The 14,342-nt window shown below is 32.0% G+C and overlaps 1 protein-coding gene across 25 annotated transcripts in view; it reads right to left on the bottom strand.

The window, feature by feature from the left end:
- ADGRL3 (adhesion G protein-coupled receptor L3) overlaps nt 1-14,342 on the bottom strand; it is an 829,014-nt gene that overhangs the window by 42,447 nt on the left and 772,225 nt on the right. For all 25 annotated transcript variants that reach the window (XM_032400452.1, XM_032400458.1, XM_032400455.1 and 22 more), the window contains one exon: nt 10,121-10,217. In XM_032400452.1, the coding sequence (XP_032256343.1) occupies nt 10,121-10,217 (97 nt within the window). The remainder of the gene's footprint in view (nt 1-10,120; nt 10,218-14,342) is intronic.

The following is a 14,342-nucleotide window of genomic DNA, read 5'->3' as shown; positions in this document are numbered from 1 at the left end:
GAACCCTTTCATCATTTTTTTCTAAAGTCATAAATTCAAGAGCTGACATCTTGATTTATCACACTGTGCACTTTTAATAGCCAACAAGTTTGCTATTAAATTTTAATCAACCTGCCCTATTAAATTTCTTTCAAATGGTTCAGAGATAACTTCAGCTTCTTTTAATAGCAAATTCATTCACTGGGAATCTATTAATATGGACTTCAATGACATGTTTTCTCCAAAGTACAGATTAGGTTATTGTTAGTTCAATATGAAATTAAATATTCTGAATGCAGAGGTGTTGTCTCTGTTTTAATAGATAAGCTCAGAGTTTTAGATATGGGAACCCTAGAAATTACCTTGTCTATCCCCCCTTATTTTGCACTAATTGGCTTTATAGATGTCTTCTTGTTCAGACACATGAGTTTTTCTATAATAAATGCTTAGTAGTCAAATTACTGGGCCACACACTGTCCACATTTCAATTTAGAACATACTGCCAAAATTCTGTCAAATGTATTTGTACCAATTCACACCTTCACGAGCAGTATAAATTTTTCAGATTCTTATTAGCACTTGGTATTGTAAGCTTCATATTTTTGCCAATCTGATGAGATAAAATGATATCTCATATTACTGTTATACTTTGCTTTTCCCTGATCATCATAAAGATGGGGTAATATTTCATGTTTATTAGCCAGAAGGGTTCCCTATTTTGTGAATTGCCTGTTACCTTTTGCCTATCTATATTGATTTGTAGACATTCTTTATACAAAGTAGGCATAACATTTTGTTTGTTATATGTTGTTTACACCTTCTCCCAATATCTTACTGTTAGAAGTAGTGTTTACATTTTGAGGTAAGAACCTTACCTTTTTCTTATAATTTAGAATCTGTGTTTTGTTTTTAAGAACTCCGCCTTTAACCTAAAATCTAATATATATATATATATATTTTTGAAGCTCTAAAGTTTTATTTTTTGTATTATATATTCTTATGTATTTTATATTATATCCTATATTACATTATATGTTGTAATTATATATAATAATTTTACATAATTAACTGAAAGCAAAACTGCTTCGAGATCTTTGGTTTTGTGACTGCTCAAGCCAACAGCAGCAAAATTAAAACTCAGAATTCTTGGTGAATCTTTGCTGCACAATAGTGTAAGAGGTTAATCTACAGTTGAAATGATGAACATATGTTATTCAGACATTCATCTCTAAAACTCATCCTTTGTGTCCAAAGGCATATATTTCTGTGTGCTATTAACTTGGGACATGTTGAATACCTTTGGACATTTTTGAATACATTTCATAGTACTAAAAACAAAAAATACTAAGCCTAAAGATAATGAGCCAAGTTTGCTTAACCACAGGCAAAATAGCAGTAAATTACAGTTCTTTTTAGTAAATCAAAGGCATTTATCAAAAGAATATTTATCGTTGTCATTCACACTATAACTACTTAATTCATTTTCTCTACATTGGATTATCTCATAGTGATATCTGTTAATAGTATGTAGTCAATCCCACAGATATATGTATTTGTAAATCACACATTGCTTGTGCATTTTCACTTAATAAAATACACCTCAGAAAAAAAGAAGGTAAGCAAAGTATAATAACTACTTAACAATATGAAATGCTTTACCAATGTGAAGAAAATATGACTTTTTATATAACACTCTGCCCTACATTGGCATATTTTCCTATACATGCAGAAGGTCTATCCTGGCTAAAACCTGAATATTAAATTTGGAACTGATATTTAAAAAAATATGTCTGAGAAAAATAAATTAAAACAAAGTATCTGTGAATAAAGAGATTCTTGATTCAGAGAAGCCCTATTTTATCAAATAATCATGATCAGTTCTGTCCTATTTAGGGACTGAGGTTGTTTCAGGAAACTTACATTGTTTCTACTTTTCTACATCAAGATTAACTATCTTCCTTCAATCTATGTATCCTCTCAAATCTTTCTTAATTCTCCAGTGATTTTCTGGGGTTGTAAATTACATTCTATGAATGTGATGAGTAACTTGTCTTAGTTTTTGAAGCACCTGCATTCTTTATGGTAATAAATTATGTAGAAAGTCTATTATGAAAATAATGGAGAACCTATCACAGGATGCAGTGTATACTTTTAAATGGCATGCAGTATATAAGGTTGAGCTATATAAAGTGGATGCTTCTGTATGCAATGTAATTCAATAAAGCAGAAATTAATAAATTATTGGTAATGACAATTTAAGTTATTTTTTCTATTGAGGACTCTTTTTGGCTAACCATATATCCCTCTTCCATGATTTAATTTTTCATGTAATTGAATTAATTTCTATTTACTTTCAAAGTAGCAGATACAAATTAATACAATCTATTTCTTAGAAAAAAACAATTTGAACAAGTAATGACATTGTTATTTAACTTTGGATGTACACTACATTTATATCATCACAAGCTTTATGTTTATAATGCAGTAGGAACGTTTTTCCAGATGAGAGGTACAGTCAGCTTTTGTTTTTAAATTTTAATTATAAGACATTTCATACTTTTTGTTAAAACTGGAATTACCACATAAAAATAGTAAGTTTAATTTAAACATTATCAGTATTTATTTGAAGTTAACTCAAACAGATTTTCTACTTGTTCAAGGCATTTTTATGTTGTCCTGACAAATGACAATATCAAATTCAAAAGTACAAATATCTGGGGCAAGTTATATCTTTGGCCGGTGCTATACTGAATTATTATAGGCAGAAGATATTTACCTATTTTTAAAAACAATCTTTGCTCTGACTAAAATGTTCATCCTTTTACTGAAACATAAGAAATTAAAGATAAAAGATTCTGCGAATAAAATACCTTGAGACCTTCCAGGAAAGAAAAGAAGAGTGATTATAAAAATCTTCTTGCAACCTAAGTCCTAAAATTGGACAATAATATATAGCAAATCAGCATATTCCATATCAAGTAGTTTTGAAAAGCATTGCCAATCCGTCTCTCCAGAAATTCACAGTGTTTTAAAGCTTTTCTTTCCCTAAATGAATAGGATGAATCCACACTAAAGAAGTACACCTAGCACAAAATAAAGTAGAAGGACATGAAGAGTACATGAAGGAAATTAAGAAATAAAGATGTTAAAATTGTGGTGTTAAGAATATCATATTTCCATGTGAAGTGAGAAAAATATCTTTATTCTAGTCTTAGCAAGCTTCATGAAAAACTGTCATCATAAGAAAAGAGTGAACATTTTTGTTCTCATGAGTAGGGCTTTGCAATCAGAAAGATCTTGTTTAGAATCTAGATTTCATCCTTTATTAGCCATTCCACTTGGACAAAAAACCCAGCTTCTTCATGGATATAAAGATAATGGATGAATAATGAATAGTGTACAACAGATAAAATCGTAACTATACCCACTAAAGGAGAAATCCCAAAGCAATCAAAAACTATAAAGAGCCACATTGTGTTCTATTAGAGGAAAGAACACCAGAGATTTCTGAAGAGGAGTATGTATATTTAGTTCTTAAAAAGATATTTTTTTGAAAAATTACATCCTCAGCAACTTATATGAAACAACAGTAATATTTCAAAAATAAGTGGGAATGTTTTAGAGTGCTATATTCAGAAATTATCAAGGTAACTCACTGTAGCTTGTTTGATTTATAATAAGGAGATAAGAGATACTGCTAACTATATATAAGGCGGTAAGATAATAAACTATAATAATGATGAATCTACATAGAGAATTCTCTTTGTGAAGCGATCTATAAAAGCTATAACAATAATAATAATAATAATAGTAAAGTACAAACCATATTTACTATTGTGTAGTTGGCTGTAAGAGGCTGGATGATTTAAAAGATTCATACCAAAGAGACAAAGTTAAAAGCAAAGCATAAGAAGGATTCACTGGGCAAGCATTTAAAAATTTTATTTTTTTCAATTCCTGCCAGCAATTTATAGCAAGAACATTTGCCCCTGATTGCCTAGAAATCAATATTTAATGTATTTCATTTTGTAATGGAGAGTTCATTCTGAAAATTATTTGGTCTCCTTGAGTTAGGAATCAAGATATTAGTAGCACTGTTTAATTATCTATTTGGCATAGCATTTCACTTTTAAAATCTGTACATATTTTGCTTTTGTGTTATTAAAGTGATTTTCCTAACACAGAAGATACTCTTATTTTATTGTACATTTTCTGATTATGTCTTTATTGATGACATGTATAAAAGGAAAGGAATTAACACAGAGAGTACTATTGCCTCAATTACAAATCAAGAATATAAAGGTCAAAAAATATTAGATATAAATGTAATGATGAATCTCAAATGCAAATTTTTTACATGCCATATGATACTTATAATATTTGCACTCATATTATCATAATGCTTGTTCGTAATAAAAAGTAATTTGTTATATGAGTCCACTTTGATTTATTAGCCATGCAAGTACTCTTAGGCACATCACTTAACTGTTTTTGCAAATTTCACAAATAGATGTCAGATTATAGCAGGATCTGGTTAATATTTACAAACAATTTTATAATCTTTCAGAACAGCAAGGCTTTGGGGAAATATGACATATTTTATGCATATAAAGCCATATTATAATATTTACTGAGATTAATAAAGTGCAGTAAATGAGTATGAGGGTTTCACCCGTTTAGGCTTTAATTTATAGAAGTCATTAATTGCAGTGAAACACCACTTACAATTTTTCATTTGCATTTTTCTTTATAAACACAAAAGCAAAATATGTTGAGTAGCCTGAATATTAACGAAGTGACAGGTGATTTATTGTGAAGTTTCTTCTGCCTTGGTGACCAGCCTCCTGGGAAAGACAATACAGGCTCTGAGAAGACATGAGTTTAAAATGGGAATGAGTCGCATCCCTGCTCTGCTACATAACTGGTTATTGAGCAGGGCTGTATGAATTGAACTAGTATTCTCTGAGCTTCTGAAGGGCAGGATAGGGCTTGGAGGAAAGAGAAGGCAGTGTTTGCTTATATCATTATCTAAGGTAGGGAGAAGAAATATTTTACCTTTATTTCTTCAATGTTAAAATACGGTTACAAATCAAAAGTGGAAAGTACAACTAGGCAGATATAATGTGCATTTAATTTCTAATTTAGAAGAGACAATTCAGTTTTATTAGTTTATCTCTTTTTGTTAGCCTCAAGGGTAGCACCATTTTAGGTAAATTATTATTTCTTTTACTTGGCATTCAGGTAACTACTTTATTCTTCCCACCTATTACTAGAAAATAAAAAGGAAAGAAAACCTTCAGTAGTGAATGATGAATTTTAATATCTAATTATCTGAGAGCACTTGCAAGGATCCGTTTTCATTTGTTAGAAGATGTAAGGGAACTTCTAAATAAAATAATGATAAGAGTACTTATTATTTTGTAGGCACTGTAGTAAGGAATTAACATATATAAACGCACTTAGTCCTCTCAAGGTCCCTGTGAAGTGGGTGCTTTCTATATCCCCACGGCATAGACACTGAGAATATAAGTAATTTACCAAAAGTCACTGAGTTAAACTCCATTCTCAAAACTACTATGAGTAAATAAACAATTTGCAAAGTCTGTTTGATGATGACTTTCCCCTTTAAATCAACAATGTTCCTAAAAGGTGAGGCCACCTTTCAGTAGGTAGTTGTGCCACTGAGAGCCAAGATTTACCCTTAAAATTTATGAAAAGATTGCCATAGGCCATCATAATTATGCTGATTACATAAATTTACTGAGAATGCATGTGTAGACTAATACGAATCTGAACCTTGAAAGGAGAATCCATCAACTTTAATAAATATGTGCTGCACATCAACAGAAGAGACAGTTTTCAGTCACACAACACTTAGATTTGGCTTAAATAAATAAAGCTTTACTGGTCAGATCCCCATGTATAAAAATCGCATTAACTTCTGTGGGAGGTTGATGAGATGGAGGATGGGAGATAGGGGGACATAAAAATCCACTATGCTAGCCAAGCTATTGTTTCAGAAGAAGAAATGTCTTTTTGCTAATTCTGCCACTAAGACGGGTCACATTTTTATAATAACTCCACAGTTGGGGAGGGGGTTGGGGTGGAACACTTTTCATAATTCTTACATCGTATTGGTAGCAGCTACCAAGCAAAACTTGATTTTAAGCTGAAATTTCTGGTGTCAATTCAGCTAATTAAATAAAAAGAAAATGGGAAATGCAATTATATTATTCACGATGAGATAAAGCCTAATAAAATCCAATTTCAGAAAATATCCCAATTTCTATATAGATCTATAAAAAGAATAGAAATGTTTAACCATTAACTGAACTACCACAGAAACTTCCCAGCAAATGCTTCATTTGGGGATCAAATTCAAGTTTTAGAGGCATCGCTAATCTAAATTGTTCAGGATGAGGTTTGGCCAGCAGAGATCTTGAGTTGGAGATATGGGTCGGAAAGATTACATCAGCTACAAATTGTTTCTACCACTACTGGGAAGTTAGAACTACTAGAAATTTGGGTAAGGTTTCTAAAAATCTGGGAGAAGCTCGGGGGGATTGAGGATTGACCTCAAGATATGTGCAAATAGTAAATATTTAAATGAGCAAATGAATAAACCCTCCTGTGGCATTTGTAAAAACTTGAGTTTGGATCAGAGTTAATCCTCCTTAAAAGTTTCTATAATCAACTATCACATTAATGCTCTTGAAAACCTCCTTCCGACTGTGTATGAAAGTGGCATCAGAGAAGTTAACGTGATCGTAGTCCTGGGGTACTGGCCTCAAGGAATTCTTAATTTACTTGAGTGAGTAGCACTGTAGCAAATAATTCAGAAGGGGAAAAAATATCTTACAATGTATAGGAAACATTTGGAAAACACCTTCACAAATACAGATATTCAAAGGACAAATGGAATGGAATGTGTAATGGAATGCTTTAAAGAGATGAGGTAACCAAATAACAAAATACCAAAGAGAATATATAAGAATGATTACACAAATTGAAAATTATCATCAATAAATCTTCCAAGGTTTTGCATAATTCCAAGGAATAAAATCACAAAAGCAATCAAGCTTATCACACTGGGAAATCTACACAGGTAATCTGATACATAGGCTGTAACAAGTTGGTTCAAGAACAGAATATTAAAGATGGTTTGAAAAAATAAAAACCATTGAGAAGGAGTTCTGTACTATATGGTAGATGCTTTATTCTTAATGGATCCCAAAGATGAGAATGACACATTTCTGTTTGGAAGAATAGATGGTAAGACATACAGAACTGTAAAATAATTATTCTTTTGATGAACTGAGCAGTGGTATGAATAGGAAGGAAAACCTAAGTAGATACAGGATTAATTTTTAGACAACTTCTTATAGTTTTTGAGGCCAGAACTAAAGACAAAAATAAGAGATTTAATAGATCTAACTTAGAAAGAAGGAAAATGGGGTTTAAAATGAACAAAAAATTGCTAGCTGTGATAAACTGAGAATGAATGGGAAGTTAGACTATATGAAGATGCAAAGATGCAGTGCCTAGAATTTTTATTTTTATAATAGAGAATATAATCTTTTGATTAAACAGAGGTGAATAAGTATGTTGCTGAGGTGACTGAAGTGTTTATCTGGAAAGGTGAATCTTGGATTTCACCTACCTAAATATGATACACACGCCTGAATGCAGGGAAGATAGGACCCTGGGAAATAAGACAAGATTAAAGAAGGAGGTTAAAGACTATCTTCAGAGATATAATATGAAGAAATAAAATTTTAAAGTACTCCACGTATCTGAGATAAAAAATAATGAGATGAGAATAAAATGAGGAGTTTCTGACTTGGGGGAATAGGGAATTAATATGGGAAGTCAAGAAGATCACTACAATGTCTACCACCATTAAAGTCAATGAGTGAAAAGAAGATTACATATCCTGAAGGAAAAGACTGCTGCCGGGACACACTTCAAATCATAAATTCAATTTAACCCCCTCTCCAAAGTCAACGTTAGGGTAACTTATTGGATGTCACAAGAAATTGTATACCCTTCTTTAAGAGTAACTTTAAGAAATACTTTTAAAACTAAAGACTTTAAAACCAGATTTAAACACATGATCAGTCAATATAAAATATTATTATTTTCTTTAAATATATTTCAGATTGACCCAGTCATCCACATATCACATATTCCAAGTTGATGAAATTCTTGAGAATGAACTAAAAAGGCACAGCAATGTTATATGTGAGTGACCTTAAAATCAAGGTCACAAAAATGTGTCCATTTAAAACAATTTTTAGTAAAGTCACATACCTTACAATCTTTACATGAATTTAGATCATATTGCTAGACAACATAATAATTTTACATGTTGTAAAAAATAATAATTTTACATTTTTTAACCATCTTCACAGTAGGCAAATAAACAGTGCATCATTAAAATCACATGATCTCATCTTTTGTTTAAACAACAATTGTTCTATAGTTGCTGTGCTCATTAGATGCAATATACTCCTAATAATAAATCCTATTCATAAGGGTAGTTTTCTATCTAGGAACATACTGTAAATTTTCCATTTATGGGATTAGACAATAAACAAAATCTATCACTATGAAAGCAAATAGGTTCCTAAACTTTGGAGGCATTTGTAAGTAATTCATTCTCTATGATTTGGAAAATATGTCAAAAGTTAGAGTATTCATATTTAAATAAATTTTCACACACTAACCATTAAAATTAAACTTGAAAAAGAGAAGGATATTTGGAGAATAATATGTAAATCAAAATCTAGCAAATAAAAACAGACTAATAATAAAACAAAATATAAGAAGGTAGGTGTTTTAGTGTATTTTCTTTATATTTGGAGGAATATTTGCACTCACTGTTCCTCCTTGGGCAAAAGTGATACAGAAAATTTAATATCATTACTAGGTTATGGTTATTATATAACTGTCCCAAATAACATATGAAAGTCAATTAAGATTATGTGTAACATGGATCCCTATATCAAATTCAGCTTGGACACTATCTGTCCTAATTTCTTTTATGAAAATAAGATGCAAATTACTTGAGTAAAAGTAATTGACAGCACCAGCATCTGAATTTTTCTGAATCATAAGCTGTGACTGTTAAATTATTTGTTTCTAAGTAGTGTTTAATGTAACAAAAAGCTGACAGAAACAGGTTTAAGTGAACTAAAATCCTAGTTTGGGGATAGGAAAAAAAAAAACAATGTTGATCATAAAAATAAATACTGAATATATACATCAAAAATATCTTTCTTAGGACAGTTTGATTGGAATAAGCTCATGCAAACACCATCTTTCCAGATAAAACTATATTCTAAATATTCCCCAGCAATGTCTGTAGTGTACCCTAACTCTACACAAATATAGCATCTACTCATTTTTCCTGCAATCAACTTAATTCTAATCTCCCCACTCCTCCGCCACCCCACATACACTAAAAAAGAGGGAGGGAAGAAGAGGGAGGGAAGGAGAAAGAGAGACAGAAGAATAAAAAAAAAACCAACCACGAATCAAACAGTAGATTAAGGAAACTTCATTTTAAAAATCGAAATGATGCCCTAGGAACATGATAACCAGAAGCACATAAACACACAAAAATCATTATATATATATTCTTTTTCCTCCTAGATCTTTAAATATGCTGGATAAGTTTGTAGATACTAAAATTAGTTGTGATTTTTACCCCAAATATACAGGATGCCTCAAGTATGTATTAGACAGTATATTTTTACTTCCACAAAGACTATGAAATTGCTCTATGCCTGGGACAATGTGCAACTCTATGATGCTTAGCAGACTATACCGCCACATAATTGCCCATTTTCACTGCTTCCAATGAGGCCTGACAGCTCACCAGTTTATTACAGTGGCAGATGACTAGAAAAAGAAAGTTCTCGTTTTCTAACTTCTTTTCAGAAAAGATTTCCTGAAAACTCAGGATTGGAAAAAAAAAAGGCTTATGAATAATGGAACACACTGCTACAGTCAACCAGGTTTTATAACCTTGCAATATTCCTATCACATGGAACAAGGTCCAGAAGTTGCAAAAAAAGCAATGCATTTAAGAACTTCTTAATCACAAAAGTAATAAATATGAAAAATCATTTCTAATTACCTCTGTTGAGTGACGCTGAACTGTTTATATCTCCAGTAATGAAGGAAGACTCTGACTGCTTTCGGACCGTGTCATTCCACATTCTACGAATTCGGCTCTGGATGGGGGAAAGGGAAAAAAGGAAATGAACTCACCAGGCAGTGAATTTTCACACAAATCATTCTTTTTCTTCCTGTCATAGTTATATGAGACCTTGTTTCTGGCATCTGGCAAATACATAACTTCTACGTGATTGCAGTACAGTAGCACAAGAACATCAGAAACTAAATCAATGATAATAATTGGTTCTCATTAAGTGTATTCCTAAATGCTTATACCAAAAATAATTGTAACTATGAAAAAGCAATAAATGTAATGTACTATACCAATTTAAACATGTTGAAGATATATAGACATGTACTCTAGATGGTTAGAATTTAATAATTTTAGTTTCTAAAGTGAAACAAATTATTTTCATTGTAACTTTTAAGGGAATGGGGTATTTAAATATGTATTAAATTGTCAGTTTTATTAACAAAAGATTTACTTTAAGAATTCAGAAACTTGCAAGAAAGAAAAAGTTTGGTAAGAAAAGAACACAGTATTATTAAAATGCTACTAAACTTAACATCTTCCATATATTTTGTAAGACCAGTGTAATTTTACAGGTTACATATGATTTTAACTTTTCTTTCTTTTGAAGGAGATAAAGGAAGACAATTCACTCTTATTCATTTCTTCACAGTAGGTAGTTTTATCGAGAACCGAAAATTCTTACATCATTGTTTATATTCTCAAATTCAGTTTTCTAAGTGTCAGATAATTGAAGAAAGCGGTGTAGTATTTTTTCATTTGGGGAGGAGGAGATTTTTTTTCTGGTTTATTGTTCTGTTATTTTATTGAGTTAGGGATCAAAAAAGTATTAACAATCCTGTGAGGAGAAACAACATATTTTCAGCTTTTCCAAGGATGAAATAATTTTAAGAACTATTACTACTAGTAATGGTAGTGGCAAAACCAAGCTCACAAATGGATTATGCTCCAAATATATTTGAACTCCTTGAATAATAGGAGTATTTAATCTTAAAATACTAGACAATTTGTTTTATAAATCTTGGGACATGTTTATTCTTCAGAAATATTGTCTATATATTTTTTTTAGGTCAGCAAGTACACACACAGACACACCCACACACACACACATACAGAACAAAACTAATCAAAGTATTAGAGGGACGCCTGGCTGGCTTAGTGGGGAGAACACGTGACTTTTGATCTCAGGGTCATGAGTTCAACCCCACGTTGGGTGTGGAGCCTACTTAAAATACACAAATAAAATAAAAGAGATTAAAAAAATTTTTAAATAAAAAAATAAGAAATTATAAATCCTGAGCACTTGAGAAATGTTTCTATCAAAAAATACTTCAAAACTTCAAACTGAAATACTGGAAACAATTCTCTCACATTTGTTTTATTAATTAATTAATCAATCAATTAATTAAAATATTAATTACCCTCTACTGAATGCCAGAAGCTACCCTAGGAGATACAAAGGGAAAAGGCAAACAAAAAATATCTTTGTCTTCATGGAGCTACTAGATTAGTTAAGTGATAGACACAACAAATTATCACAAAAATAAAAGCCGAAGTAAACAATGTGCCCACAAATCTCCATAAAACCATTAATTATTATAGCTGAAAACTACAAACCCAAATGACTGTCAATGGTAAAATGGATATATAGAACAATATACAACAATAACAATAAAAAAGCAACATAGCCTCCTGCAGCAACATAGATGCCTGAGGAAAGAAAGAAAATAGAAGAGAATAGGTACTGGATGATTTCATGTGAATAAGTATCAAACACATGGAAAACAAAATGTACTGCTAAAAGTTAAGATGGTGGTTACATTAGAGGTGAATGATGGAGAAAGTTTCAAAGGGTTTCTGAGGTATTCCCAACATTCTAATACTTGACCCAGGGCGGGTAATGAATCACTGTGCATACACCTATATTTTGTGTACTTTTGTTAATGTTTGTTAGACTACATAATTTAAAAAAAAAAAATGTTTAAGTGCACATAATGAGGGGATATGTCCTTGGCTAGGAAGTCTGTAAGACCCCACTGAAGAAGTGACATCTTAACAGATTTGATGGAATTATGATCCTTGTTAGGTGACATTTACATGAGCTTCCCCCATTACCTCATTTTCTGTTAGTTTCCCTAACCTGGGCTAGCCACACTGGTTCTCTTGCCATCCCTCAACAAGCCAAGCATGCTTCTGCCTCAGGCTTGGGATAAATGTTTCCTCTGCCTGAAGTGTTCTTCCCCTAGATACACGTATGAATAACTCCATCTCTTTAAATTTTTGCTCAAATATTTTCTCCCTAAAGAGACCTATTCTTCTATTCCACCCACCTAACCCTGTTGTTTTCCTCCCATAGTCATTATCATCTTATACAACGTGACCTATAATTATAATGTATTTATTTCTTAGTATTTATATATACTGTTCAATATTTAATGTCTAATGTCTACACTAGATTTGAGGTTCTTTTGTCTTTCTTGTTTATTGTTATTGTTATTATTTGTTATTGATGTGTCACACCCTGAAATAATACCTGGTATAAGATAAATATTATATGTATGCCTACATAAAATATGTAAAATATGTATCTTATATGTAAAATCTTTAAACACTTCAATTAATTCTTTCTATGTTCTAGGCTCTATACTATGTAATTCTTCATTTATTCACTCATTGAAATCTCACAACAACTCCTTTAGTCAAGTACTCTTATTCATTAGAAAATTGATGTTCAGAAGTTAATTAGCATGTCCAATGTCACAGACTTAATTAAGTGACAAAACCAATCCACTCAACTGGCTCCTGATCTAGGAGCTTAACAGTTCACTACACTATGTCAAATAATAGATGAATAGAAAAAGGAGGAAAAGATAAAATATTGCAGGCAGAGGAAAAGTATACATTATGTAGCAGAGAGCCAACACTTAAATGTTCATGGAATGAACCAGGACGATGTGGGGGTGAACAAAGCAAGTCACAGAAGACTACATACAATAATATACCACTTCAAAAAAAGATTTTTTTAAAAGATTTTATCTATTTATTTGTCAGAGAGAGAGAGAGCACTAGCAGGGGGAGTGGGAGAGGGAGAAGCAGACTCCCCGCTGATCAGGGAGCCCGATGCGGGGCTCGATCCGAGGACTCCGGGATCATGACCTGAGCCGAAGGCAGACGCTTAACGACTGAGCCACGCAGGTGCCCCCCCAAAAAGATTTTAAAAAGTAATACTAAACACCTTTTTGGAGGTGGAGAAACTATTAGAACACATCAGGGAAATGAAGAACAAAAGTTTTCTGGTTGCAGGCACAGGAACTGATTAGGGAGAGTTTTCAAGAAGGGAAAATATATGGAAAAATGTTCAATTCCTGAGTTGGATGTTCAATTCACAGGTGTTCATTTTACTACTATACTTCATAATTTAATAGATGTTACATACATTGTTTTATGTTTCAAATATCATATGATAAATGTAAATGCATCTACAGAGTCAATAAAACAAATAAAAAATAAATGACAGAACAATTAAAGAAAGAAAGGTCGAAGTGGGAAGGACAATACTTTAGTCCACCGTTTTTATAAACACACATAAACACAAACCAATCCTATACATGTCTGTGAATATCTATGTGATTATGGTTATTACCAAGCTTTTATAAGTGATTATTAGCACCAGGAAGTAAGTATGGGGGAGCAACATGTGGAGAGGATTTTCACTTTTTAGTCTTGCCAGTCATGCTCCTCCATTATCTACACAGAAGCCACATGATCTTCATTATACGTGGATGATCTCTGGCCACTTCCTTTTCTAAATCATCTTATTGGCTTTCTAAAGTAACCAAAATAAAATCTAAATTTGTATACTCTTATAAATCATTGCTGATCCATCTGTAGCCTTCTCCTTTGACTTCATCTCCCATTCACTGTCACCCAATTTAGCCAATGACATTCTTTCCCTTCCTGAGTTTGCAAGTCCTCCCCTACCTTAAAGGCTTTGTATTAGAGTCTCTCACCTGGAATTCTCTTCCCCTGAACTTCCTTCCTGTCATTCAGAATCTTGGTGTCGATATAATCTTCCGAAATAGTCTTTCTCCAGCACTTAATCCCAGTAGCCACCTGAGCTTTCTGTGTCAAATCACTACATTTGGATCTC

The sequence above is a fragment of the Phoca vitulina genome, unplaced genomic scaffold (assembly GCF_004348235.1).
Source record: "Phoca vitulina isolate PV1807 unplaced genomic scaffold, GSC_HSeal_1.0 scaffold3, whole genome shotgun sequence".
Taxonomy (NCBI): domain Eukaryota; kingdom Metazoa; phylum Chordata; class Mammalia; order Carnivora; family Phocidae; genus Phoca; species Phoca vitulina.
The sequence above is the reverse complement of the archived record's forward strand: the minus strand, read 5'-3'. Positions and strand labels throughout refer to the sequence as shown.